Genomic DNA, 13,675 nt, shown 5'->3' on the forward strand with positions numbered 1-13,675 from the left:
GAAAATTTTCATTGTTGACATGTTTGTTCTAATATGTGTGTGTATGTTTCATATATTGTTTAGTTCATTATCTAAATCTTCCCCTAGTGAATTTATAAAAGTCTTATCCATGATTTATTAACTTAAGAGAATCTAATCTAAATTAAAGGAACTATGCATCTTCATTTTTTTTGTAATTTCAATATTTTCAAACAATAAAAACCCAATAATCTTAAGTTATAAACATTCCAATCCTATATCTTCATAATTTTTGCTAAATTGTAAAATAACCTGCTTCGAATAAAATCTGCTTTGGAAGGATTAAACTTACTCTGTTTTTGTTTATTGAAAAGAAATATGTTCAAAATACTCAAAAAATTTTCACCAGAGATGGATCTTTAAATCATTTCAATGGTGCGCACCCCGATTTAGCGCACCATTGAAATGATTTAAAGATCTAGCTCAGTAGATTTTATTATCAATTACTCTCAAATTTGGTAAATATGGATTTTGCAATTGATAGTCTTTCAATAGAAATAATAGGTATTTGCAGCAGGCTTCATTAAAAAGTTAAATTTTGATAATTTCATTTGTGTACAATGGGATACTTGTGATAAAAAAGTATGGATAGGTCACGTAGGTTTTTAAAAACAAATGTATTTTTTTTATCTTTATACAATTTTGACATTCTTCAACTTGACAATGCAAATCAAAGTTGTGAATCCTATTTATAAGTATTAATTTGCTAGTAATTTAACACCTAAAACCAAGGCCTTTACATTATCTGGTTATTCTATACCTGCATGAACACAAACAAAAATGCATTTTCAAGATTCACATCTCCGATGCAAAGTTTAAATATTACATGTTCTACAATTACACCATAAACACAATACAACATCAACTTTAACCACAGGATTTGTTTTTCTGGCATTTTTATTGGTTTTCTTCCATGTTTCTTCATATATTTTATATATATTTTATCATTTTCCATTTTATTTGGCATATTTTGAAGATGAAAAAACATAGAAAAACATAGGCTCACTATCCAAAATGTTGTAATAATTATTTTTAATTAAACAATTTGAATATGAGCTACAAAAGATGATGATAATATATACTTTAACCAATGAGAAATAAGAATTAAACTTATGATTTCAATTTGATTTGAAACAATTATGATAATTAATCTCATTGGTTGTCACTATGTTATAATTACTGTATTACTAATCACCTACAACATTAAATTATTTGTAATAGGTGTTTCAACTAATTTTTATTTTATTTTGTGAAGTTGATACTACTAATTTCAGGTTTCTAAATTGCTAAAAATGTATTGAATTGATATATTAAATTAGAATATCGAAAAATTTAAGTTTAATTGTAATATAGATATATTAAGATGTATGTTTTTTGGATAATAAAATAACAATAAAAGCAAACATTTAATACAATGAAAATCACAAACCTACCATTATTTTCAGCATAACTTTTTTATTGCAAGTACTAAAAATTGATTTTTCACCTTATTTATAATGATTACATAATATATTAAACTATATGACTTATTCTACAGGTGCAAAATTTTAACTATTTGCAGGCATTCTTAATTATTGCTTATCAAGAACTGGCAGAAGTTCTGTTAACCCCTTTTTAAGTTTTCATTTATAATATTTTCAGTTCCTGTTTTTTTTACTATTAAAACGCCTTGGTGGTAGAATTTAAGTTTTCATACAGTAAGAGCCACAAATAAAGTATCTTTTAGGGTTTAGAGCCTTTATTTCTTAATGGTTTATCAAAAGTAGCATATGTCCATGTTCTCTATACATTTCCACACAAGAATAAACAAAAATTCAATTTTACCTACATTAACAACAGAGATTTTTAGATCTAAAGTTTTGAAAAAGTGATTGAGCCAAAAGTAACTGTTTACATGAAACGACTTTTTTTAGCAAAATTAAGGTAGAAATCCAGTTATTTTTTGTTACTAGCAGAAACTTTATACAAATATGTAATAAAAAATTTAGGTTTTAACAGCCAATAATTATGAATATAGCAAGAAAATTACATTAAGAAATAAAGACTGTAAACCCTAAAAGATTCTTTATCGTGGGTCTTACTGTACTTTTGTGTAGCATAATGATATTATTTTTGGATTTTACTATATAGATAATATAAATTGTGCATAATAATTTTTAAAGTTTTTACTAATGAAATACCTCTATATACTTGCTAGTCTAGACATAAATGTTTTCTTGGCTTGTTACACTAGCTAGGAAGAGTTATGCTGGTTTATTTTGTGTTTAAATAGACACTTTTGGCATATTAAGGTCAAATATTTAAAAAAAAATTGACAATTTTATTATAATAGTATTGTGTTTTATAACCCAAAAAGTCTAAGAGGAAAAGAACTACAATTATGGTTATTAAATTCCTTAAAAGGATAAAATTACAAGAGAGAAAAAGGAAACCATTTAATTTCATTTAAACCAAATAAATAATAATAACCAAATTTTGATTTTTATTATTTTGTTGGATTATTTTCTTTTGTTTTATATTATTTTATACTTTCTCAATTTAGCATTCCTTTCTTGCCCAATTATTCCTGCCTACAGTAAAAGCATCACAATAACAACCAACATCAATAAAGGGGGTAGAAAATGTGGGTTCTGGATAATTGGAATGGATGGTAGGTCGCTTGCATGAAAATATTGTTTGTATACCAACTTATTGTTTGATTACAACCACCTTGGATATGTTAGGGGAAGGGGGTGGAATTCTATGTGGTGCATTGATGGTTCCAAGGTGGTCTGTTCACCACAGTCAAATTCAAGGGAATTCTATACACCATAACCAATTTTTTAATAAAAACCATAAACCTAGGTTATGAAGATGAGAGTTAAGACAAGTATTTGAACAAATTACTCTTTTCTTAATACATGGGGTGGTTTTTTGAGGTTATTTATTTGGCTAAATGTGCATTAAATTCTAAAAGACAATGATTCTAGATTTAGGCTTTCAAAAAATTATTGGTTAAAGAGTTCTTAACAAATTCCACTTCAATTTAACTGTGTAATCTTACTGTTTTCACTTGTTGTTTTCAACTTGTTAATTTAACATACCCCTTAATTTTCTCAACCAGCTGAGATATGCAACAGTTTCACTCACTGTAACAGTATTAAATACCTTAGTTTAGTCCAAAATTATAGTTCCATCTAATTAATAACTCAGATCCTTATCTTAGCCAAATGACAAAAACTTCAAAAAATTCTTTTTTAAAACTTTGCACAAAATAATCATTAAAAATAGGCTATAAAAATATTACTTTGCTTTTAAAGTCAAAATGTTAATAATAATTAACAAACTTTAACTAAAGTTCCAATCAAACCTAAAACTTAAAAAATATTAAGAAACAATAACTATGAGAAATATTTACACAATACTTTGAAAATCAAACACAAGACAGAAACCTAATGAAACAAAAAAAACATATCTGAAATACACAAAACCATTATAGAACTAGATACTTCTTCTTCTTGGTCTTCAGTAGTAAGCTCATTCTTCATTAGGTAATGGTTGATATTTTGTTGTAAAACTTTTAAAACAAATTACAAGATATTAAACAAATTAAATGCAAAAATATACAAAAAGTACAGCTGATAAAAGTTACAGAAGTCTTATTCCCTAAAAAAACATATCTTTGGTAATTTAAGGTTATATGTTCAATAGAATTACTTGCAATACTTTACTTTAAATAATTTTATAAAAAGCAATAATTTATTGGCTATTAGGACCATGCTGTAAATATTATTTATTCTTATTTAGAAATATTATTTTCTATAAATACTTTACTGCTACTGTGAAAAAGCCCCTTAATAAAAAAATATTTATAGATGAATTGAAGTAAAAATCTCAAGATAAAATATTAAATTGACTCTTAAAAGAGAGTTTATAAAGAGTTTAAATTTGACAACAATTTACAAGAGCATATTATAATGTGCCTTATTAAAGCCTATTACAAATAACATATTTAGTTGATATTAATTGCAGGTGCTTATACATTGCGCTTTGCTCACTTGCTCTCAGAATAGCTGCCACCCCTCCATCCCACAGTTTGTTGCTAGTAGCTTGTCCAGTTGTTTTCCTCATCATATTCACCATCCATAGGATGATGATAACCATCTTCATCGATGTCATTATCAATCCTATCTCCAGCAGGAGTGGGTACCTGCACTCCGATGCCCCGTGTTGGAAGTTTGTCACCAACATCATCAATCAAAATGACATTTTCTCCGATACCACTTCTACGTAGCATTGTTTCAAACTTGCCAATAACATGGGAGAGTTTGAGAAACCTGGCAAGACCTCTGCCCTCCTCAGAAATTTCACCAGAAAGATCATCTCCACCTAGTTCTTGTACAGCTGCTGAAGTTGTTGTAAATATTGAGGCCAATACATCTTAAAAGTAGCTGTTTAAATTTATACATATTATCATGATAAATACATTATTCCTTTTATGTTAAATATTATTATTCTTCAGAAAAGAAAATAACCAAAATTGATCTAACATCTTTAAAAAGTATTTAACCTTATCTATTGATGGAGTACTTCAGCTTTTGTTTTTGTTTAGAACAAAGGTACAACATCTTATTTGTAAAATAGAAAACTGTTATGATCTAAAGTGTTAAAAATAGGCAAATGATTTAAACTTTAGTTTCCTTATGCAATTTCAGTTTAAAATGAAATTTGATCATAACAAGCTTTTTATTTTACAACATCTTACAACAGTAAACAAGTGTTTATTTGATTTGTTTCAGTTTAATCTTTGACTACGTTTTATTAATTTTAGAAATTGAAATTAAAAATTTATATAGAGATCAAAATTTGTATGCCCTGTTTGTAAAAGATAATATCTTTTAAAACAAGATAAATTATTTTAAAAATAGGAAAATGTAATAATATTTTCTAAATGAACAAAACAAAGTCATACAGATTTACATCCAAATAAGATTAATTTAGGCATCAAGAGGGTTTAGATTTTTATAGCCATAATTGAGAATAATTGCCAGGGTAAGTTTTCCATGTGTTTACAATATTACATCCAACAGACAAACCTCTAGTACATTGGTGAGGATAAATTGATTGATAGTTTGTAAATATGATTATATACAATAGTTTATTGCTGGGCTTGGGCCATTTGTCCTAAAAGAAAAAAGGTTCAACAAATTGTAGTGAAATGGGGAGGTCAAGTTGAAATTAATCTTTTGATTAATAATACTTATAATACCTTTAAAGTATAAAACTTTATAAAAAAATGTTGATTAATTATATAGTTAAAGAATTCTAAAACTACTTCAAATCATGAATAATAATCAGACATTTATTATTGTCTGTTGGAGGTAGGATTTAAAAGGGTCTTAAACCTTTTTGGGGGTACAATTTAACATTAACAAGGATAAAAATAGGGAAAACAAAGGTAGCTTGGATAATTAGGGTTAAAAAGGTAATTAGGATTAGGGTTGTAGATGATTAAAAGTACTAATGTACAATAACATTATAATCAATAGTAAAATTTTAAAGGCACACAGTAACATTTTTGAGTCATAGATACATGTTACAATATTGGCCTAGAACAATTACATTATATAATTAAGTTAGTTCAGATTTTTAACTTTGTAAAAACTATAGGATGACTTTTCAGCAATTTAAACATTTGGTGTAAAATTATATTTGAAAATCTTTTGGTTATCCTAACTTTATTTCTTTAGTAGATAAGATAAATAATTCTAAATTTAAAAAACAATAAAATAAAGTAATTTCTTACAATTTGTTATGATGCCTTTTTAGCTAACAGAATAAATTATCAAAAGAAAAATAAATCTATTTTGAATTCTTTAATTACCCAAATTTCTGCACCTAAATTTCTAAAGATCTCAATGGGTGACAGCATAATTATTTTTAAAAATATTATTCATATTTTTTGTACTATTAATGTTAAAAAAAAATTCTTAGGATCCTAAGATCTTCTCTCATTTTTAGGAAAATTTTGATAACTTTTGTATTGTAAAACATGAATAGCACAATTTAAATATTCAAAGGGTAAATCTAATCATTTACATTTTATTTGACTAAGGGTAACTTTATCAAACTAATGAATTACAAAATGGGAAATGGGAAATAAAAAAATTTAAAAATTTTAGATTAAGTAATCTTTTTTGATTGAAGCGAATTCACTGATTTGATAATGTTACTTTTAGATTAATTTTTCTCACTTAAAGCTTAGAAATGTTTACAAATTAATTATTTTCAAACATTTAAAAAAATAATGTTATTACTTTGTTGATTACTTTTTCATGTCTGTAAGTGGGAAAAATTGCACCTGAGATAAAACTAATCTAAATTTGTATATTATGTAGTTCTAAATTTACTCACTGGTGCGCTGTTGTCCAGGTTGTGGCATGGCACCAGGTGGCATCACCGGCATACCCGGCCTCACCATACCTGCCATTCCTCCGCCTGCCATACCTGAGCACACAATAGCACCTCTTAGTGAAGTGAATCAAGCTATTCAGCTTGGTCAGTTTAGACATAGTTTAAACATAGCTGCGGTCATTAGACAACAACAAAAAGTGGGAAAGAGGAGGGTTTAACTCCCTTCTCTTGACAAAACTGCAGATTATTGTGATTTTCTAATTTAAAGACGACAAACTCATGAAAGTTGTAAGATTGATAAATCTAGAATAGAATAAAATAATACTGAAATTCGGACAACAGACATTTAGAGGACATTATAGAGAAGCCCTGTCTCTATTAAGTACAGGTAGAAAGTATATTCTACAAATCTATCTGAGGAAAAGTTATGTTTAATAAGTATATATCAAAGTGCAAAATAAAGGATTCTTTGTTCAAAAAATAATAAAATTGTTGAACATTTTATTTAAAGTGCAGTTTTAAAAATTAAGAGTGCAAAAGTTTTGTGAAAGGAAATAAACTTGTAATAAATTTATCTTCTGTTTTTATAATTTATAAAATAACTATTCAACCATCAAATTATTTTTGAACAAAGTTTATATTTTGTGTCACCCTTAAACTGTTTTTAACCTATTTTTGAAAGGTATATCAAATATACACTCTGACACCTGTAGAATCGAACTGCAGAGCTAAAAATGAGAATAATAGCCCACATCAATTTTTATTAGAATTTTAAAGTTTTTTTTTTACTATGGATTAAGTAAATTTTTCTGAATCGTGATGTATCTTTTCTATTGGGTAAAATTCTTGCTTACAAAGCATTTTTCTTCTTAATATGATTAAAAGATAATGATAGTAAAAAATAGCTCTTTTTATTTTATATTTATAGTAATTCATTAATAGTTAAAGATGTAGGATATATCTTTGAATTAACATAAAAATATGAAGATTCAGCATTAACCAATGACAAAACTAGAAATCTTTAAATTTTAAATATAGTGTTTTCACAAAGTGACTTATTTCCAATATAACAGAATAATTTTTATTTAATTAAACTGAAAAGAATGAAAACTATAAACATTAAAGATACATAGTTTTAAAAAATAAGTTTAAATAATCTTATTTTATATCATATTTGTATATGTGATAAAGATAAATTTGTTGTGTTGCATAATACATTTATTATCATTTAATAAAATTTAGTCCTCTACAGCCGACTTTTATGTATTTAAATAGAGAATAGACATGAAACATTTTTATGTTAATTCCTTGATATATTGTAAAGAATTAATTTTTAATTAGTTTTGATAGATAAAATCAAAAGACCTAACTTTACTCTACACTATCATACAATATTTATGAAGCAAAACACTTTAAAAGCTGAGAATTTTACCCACAAAGGAAAGAAACATCACGATTTAGTAAAATTTATTTAATCCATAGTAAAAAATATACTTTAAAATCCTAATAAATATCGATGTGGGCTATTGTTCTTATTTTTAGCTTTGCAGTATGATTCTACAAGTGTCAGATTATATTTTTGATATACCTTTCAAAAATAGGTTTAAAAAGTTTAAACTACACTCTAATATATACAAAATGTCAGTTTTTAGCTATAATTGTTGTTCTTTTTTAAATTGTTTGTAACTTTTGCAAATTTTACAAACATAATTGCATTTTAGAATCAAGTTTGTTTAATATTTATTTAGTTTAATTATATCAATTTTAGAAGTTTTTGTTTTCATTTTCAAAAAAATTATACCCTTTTAAAATACCCTTAGTTATTTTTTAGAAAAAGAAAACAAATTTTAATTCTATCCCTTAAAAAAGTAAGGTATTAGAAAGCCTAACCAAAACTTAACAAACTTAATCTTAGGTAAAATTCTACCATCTTTAAAAAAATTAAAGAGTATAAATTACAGTGGAGATTAGTAAATATTAAATATAATTTCTGTTATCCTTAAGGCCAATAACTCTTACTTAAATCTATGTCCTATGTTATTTTGTACACCCATATTACAAATTATTACTTTTTTGTTCAGGGTTAATAAATTTCCCAGTGTCCAGTAGGGCGGGTCGATTTGCAATCTTTTTTGGATTTTCACATTAGTAGACATTGGCAGGGGTTACTGGGCCAATATAAAACCCTGTGAAACTTGAAAGGTTTTTTTAAATCCAAAAACAACTGGCGCACGGAGGGTATAAAAAGTGCCAACTCCCTTATAAAACCAAAAATTGAAATTCCTTCAAACACAGGCATGTTGCATATCAAAATGACCGCATTGAAATGCTGATTATGAATCTGAAAACCGTTTTGAAAAATATGGCTCCTAGTTCGAATAAGATCTCACTATGTACCTTAAAAGAGCTGATTTAGTCAAAATTGTTTATTTTGGTAGGTTATTTGAAAATCATTTCAGACTGAATTAATATTTTTCAAAACGGTTTTCAGATCTGTAATCAGCATTTCAATGCGGTCATTTAGATATGCAACATGCCTGTGTTTGGAGGAATTTAAATTTTTGGTTCTATAAGGGAGCGCGTCGTTGTTTTGGATTAAAAAACCTCTTTCAAGTTTCACAGGGTTTTATATTGGCCCAGTAACCCTTGCCAATATCTACTAATGTGAAATTCCCGACCCACCCTAGTGTCCAGCCCTAACAACTTTAAGGGATAAAATCAACTTCTTAGTTCAGACAGAACTGGGATTAATATACTGATAATCATTTTGTTTCATCAGAAAATCAAAGGTTATTCATGAATCTAAATAAATATACCTTTATATTTTCTGTGCTTTTTTATAATTTTATCAGAATTTTAATCTTTGTTCTTTTTTAGAGCTCGGCTGCCCCTTATCAGCCGCCTGTAGGTATCGGAAAATCAACCTTTCACTATTAAAAAAAAACAGCTGGAAGTCCAAACCTGACCCAAATATGATAATCAATCTTTTTCAAAAATGTTAAAGCATTCAAACGAGTTTAAATTGGAGACTTTGTCGCGTCTGACGCGCGGCTGCCGAGCCCTGCTTTTTAAAATGGTTTAGGTTGCACAATCACATTAAAAGTTGAAAAATTGGGTTTTCCTGAGTTAGTAAAGCCAATGGGATTAATTCTATTTCGGATTATCTTATTTAAGTAATTTTTTCCCGTATTGCTTCGAAACCGATTAATATCCACTGTATTAGAACCGCTTCTAAGCCATACTGAAAAATCATGCACCGTATCGTATTATATCCAATTTCTAAGAATATAAAAATGTACAATCATAATATTAAACAAGTTTTATTAGCCCGTATTAATCTATTATTGTACATTTTTATATTCGCATCTAGCTGTTTATATAATACGATGCGATAATAGTTATTTCTCGCATCGTATTATAAACGGCTTTCCGCGGAAATAGAATTTACAAGTATAAGATTAAAACCAGTTTTTTTAGCCCCGAGGTGCCGCAAGCACGGGCTAAAAAAAACCGGTTTTAATCTTTTGATTGTACATTTTTATATTCGTAGAAAACTGGATATAATACGATGCTAGACATAGTTTTTTTCGTATGGATGAGAACCGGTTCCTATCCACCGGATTCGAATGAATACGAGAAATAACTATTCTCCCACTGACTCTCCTATTAGCTCTGGGTAATCGAGCAATCTATTTCCAAAGATTATAAACCTAAGGGTTGGTAAATTAGGTTTTTATTATCCCGTCTAAAATTCCTTATTTTTATGTGGTTTTCATTAATTTGCCAAAAAAATTATCACGAAGACTTAAAAGCCAACCTATACAATAAAAAATCTAGATTTGTTGGTTTTTGCTAGTAGATTTAATGTTTTGCAATTGTTAGGGGTAAAAAAGAACATTTTACACACAAAAAAATATTATTTGCAGTATGGCTTCGAGAAACCGATTAATATTTACTGGATTAGAACCAGTTCTCAGCCATACTAAAAAATCCCGAATAGCATCGTGAAACAGTCAGTTTTTCACGAAAACTAAACTATGAGAATTTTTTTAGAGAGTAAATAAATCTACAACGCAAAAATCCCCAAATCAAATTAAATCTTAAACATACCTATATCATGCAGTACTTATTTTACCAACCACTAAGTAAATAATCTTGTAAACTATTACTAAAAGCTGGATATTTATTTAGGGACGGAGACATTTATCCTTAAAAACAAATAGTAGAACAATGGGTTGCACTTTAATTTTTTGTCTATTGTCAATTTTTAAAATCTGTAAAATAATCAATTATTAGGATTGTTCAACTTTTAATTTTCAGAATACTTGTCCCCGCCCCCTTGCTATATCTGTCCTACCTGTCATGCCGCCCTGCATCATCTGACCGCCCGCCATCTGACCTCCGCCCATCATCTGTCCGCCTCCCGCGACGCCCTGGTATTGGCCGGGCGGTGCCTCGGTCAGGAAATTACTAAAAAAAAATATTTTGTTCAAGTACAGTTCACGGTCAAACATTGCTGGTAACGAATGCTTCTTGGTTGCTGGGATTATTACTAGATACCTGGATCCAGCAGCACAATTATTCCCTTAAATTCTAGTTTTCTGGGAGCTAAACCTGCAAATTTTTCGAAACCAATATTTTTTTTAAAAATCGGTGGGTCGGTCTTTCAGTATGTTGATCCAGGGAGGGAAGGGGGTATTAAACTCTTTATAAAACTAGTCCCCAAAGTTTTATAATAACGTTTTCCCAGTCTATCTACCTGTTTGTTAGTCTGTCTATCATTCTATTTGTAAATACCTAAATGTAAGGTCTGCCATATAGAAACCATCATCATACTATCTATCTCTTTGTCTGTTAGTCTGTCTGTCTATCATTCTATGTGTAAATATCTAAATGTAAGTTCTGCCATATAGAAACTATCATCATACTATCTATCTACCTCTCTGTTAGTCTGTCTGTCTGTCTGTCTAGCTATCTCAGATACCTTGGTACAAGTCCACTATGTCTCCTAAGTTCAGCCATATAGAAACTATCATCATACTATCTATCTACCTGTCTGTTAGTCTGTCTGTCTGTCTATCTATCTATCTCAGATACCTTGGTACAAGTTCTCTATGTCCCCTAAGTTCAGCCATATAGAAACTATCATCATACTATCTATCTGCCTGTCTGTCTATCTATCTATCTTATTGTGTATAAGTACCTTGGTACAAGTCCTCTATGTCCCCTAAGTTCTGCCATATAGAAACCATCATCATCCATGTCTCCAAAAACTGTGATTATATCTCCAGTTCGGAAGGAGAGCTCCACCTGTAAATAAAAGTTCAAAAATGTACTTTAAAAACTCTAAAAATCTAATTTCTATCAATTGAAAAAAGTTATCAATTATTTAGTCCATGTAGCTAGGTATAAATCAAATTTAAATTTATTTTGTTTTCAATATCTTTTCTAATGTATCGATTAAAAGAGAACAAATCAATATTTTTTGGACAAGATTTTTTCATTTATCAAATTCAAAACTTGGACTTTGGTCTTTGATGTCATCCAAAGCACTAAATATAGACTGACGAACTAAGTAAGGTATGGACTAAATGTTCATTGTTTAGAAGGATCTTTCACCAAAAAAAATCAGCCGTCTATCTACAACAGGAACCAAGTAATTCATGTTTTTACAATTTATAGAGTAGCTTCGTTTTCACACAAAGTTTCTGTTCAGTTCTGATAATTAACTCCCTCCCATTATTTAAAAAAAAATGTAAATATGTAGAGAGGGGGGGGGGGAGGGTTAGTTTTTTCATATGCCTTTGCCTAACCCCTGCTTGAGCCGTAACCATGCAGGGCTTGTACCTGCGGTGTCCTAACACTGCTAGGCTTCCCAGAACCCAATAACTTAATCTGACCTAAAGAAACACACAAAAACTATTCCCATTATTTCAAAATAAGGGGGGGGGATCAGTGTTCAACGAAGTACTTTGTGTAAAAGCACTACTGTCTGTCTGTCTGTCTGTCTTACTGTTATGAATACTAAAATACCTCTGAATCAACATTTGGAGAGAGCTCTAATGGATCATAGTCATACAGGGCAATCATTTTCTTGGTGGGAGTATTGGCATAAATATCTCCCCATCTGTCTCTCTGCAGCCCTCCACGTACCCTGCTACGCTGGTCATCCTGAATGTGTATATAGTGAAATAGAGATAATTTAGAGATTTACTCTATAAGACAGCCACGTGGACATGTCAATGGTTCAAACATTTTGGTACGTAAGGGCATAATTTTGTCATCTTGTTTACATTATGAGTCAGCTATAAATTGTCGCATATCTTAGAACTAGCCAAGAGCGCGCTATGAGCGCGCTATTGGCTGCGCGTTTCTTTACTATCTTCTGATATATTATTTGTAGGATCAAAATATTATTTTGTATTTCAATTATTGTATATTACAAATATTACTTCAAATTAATACATCCTTGAATACAATGTTATTTACATAATCATCAATTAATGCAATTTTCAAATTTTCTGGTGATCTTACTCTTGAAATTTTTCAAGAAAAATCGTGGTGCAGGCACCACCTAAAAAATTCAATTCTTTTATTGTCTTATCCCCAACTAATAGCTATTTATCCCTGACTATTAACCCTTTACTTTCATTGTCGTATACCTGACTATTAACTCTTTTCTTCCAATGTCTTATCACTGCCTTTTAAATCTTTTCTTTCATTGTATTATCCCTGAATATTAAACTTTTTCTTCCATTGTCTTATCTCTGACTAAGAAAGTAAGAAAAAAATCAAACTACAAATATTCATATTTTTAAAAGATTTAATGTCCCTCTCTATCATCCCTTTTCTTCCGTCTCTTTATTAGTTTCATTATTTTATTTAAAAACATATTTATAATTTTGCCTCTCTTTTTAAAAAATATTAGGTATGGGATCCTACTATATTTTTAAAATTTTTTTTTTAGAAAAAGGAAACATGTTATAAAACTCAAAATGTTGTGTTGCGATAATCACGCAACTCCCAAAATGTTAAATGTAAAATCACGCAACCCCCCTGTTTTTATTTACCCTTCAAGGAAGATTTCTATATTTTTTTTAGTGTACGAAGCATTCAAAATTAATTAGTGGGATTTTAAGTTTATATTATAATGTCTCATCCCTCCCTGATAAAACTTTTCTTTTCAAAACACAAATCTATAACAATTTCAGTATTCTAAAAGATTCCTTCTTCTATTGCATTGGCTGAGTGATTTTGAGGGCTA

The 13,675-nt window shown here is 28.9% G+C and overlaps 2 protein-coding genes across 7 annotated transcripts in view; both read right to left on the minus strand.

Moving 5' to 3' along the window:
• LOC145305336 (uncharacterized) overlaps positions 1–6,544 on the minus strand; it is a 137,517-nt gene extending 130,973 nt beyond the window's left edge. Inside the window, exon 1 of the mRNA XM_080146953.1 lies at positions 6,523–6,544. The gene's annotated coding sequence lies outside the window, so the exon portion shown is untranslated. The remainder of the gene's footprint in view (positions 1–6,522) is intronic.
• The window catches only part of LOC145305922 (uncharacterized), a 137,451-nt gene that overhangs the window by 7,881 nt on the left and 115,895 nt on the right, over positions 1–13,675 (minus strand). For 4 of the 6 annotated variants that reach the window (XM_080147800.1, XM_080147799.1, XM_080147801.1 and 1 more), the window contains exons 43-46: positions 12,445–12,582; positions 11,615–11,721; positions 10,769–10,881; positions 6,412–6,504 (exon numbers count right to left, since the gene is read on the minus strand). In XM_080147800.1, the coding sequence (XP_080003926.1) occupies positions 6,412–6,504; positions 10,769–10,881; positions 11,615–11,721; positions 12,445–12,582 (451 nt within the window). Of the gene's footprint in view, positions 1–5,093; positions 5,182–6,411; positions 6,505–10,768; positions 10,882–11,614; positions 11,722–12,444; positions 12,583–13,675 lie in introns of all 6 variants that reach the window. The other 2 variants (XR_013874816.1, XM_080147802.1) reach the window with 2 other exon arrangements.

This window comes from Acartia tonsa, chromosome 14 (genome assembly GCF_053477335.1).
Source record: "Acartia tonsa isolate MP-2025a chromosome 14, ASM5347733v1, whole genome shotgun sequence".
In the NCBI taxonomy this organism is placed as follows: domain Eukaryota; kingdom Metazoa; phylum Arthropoda; class Copepoda; order Calanoida; family Acartiidae; genus Acartia; species Acartia tonsa.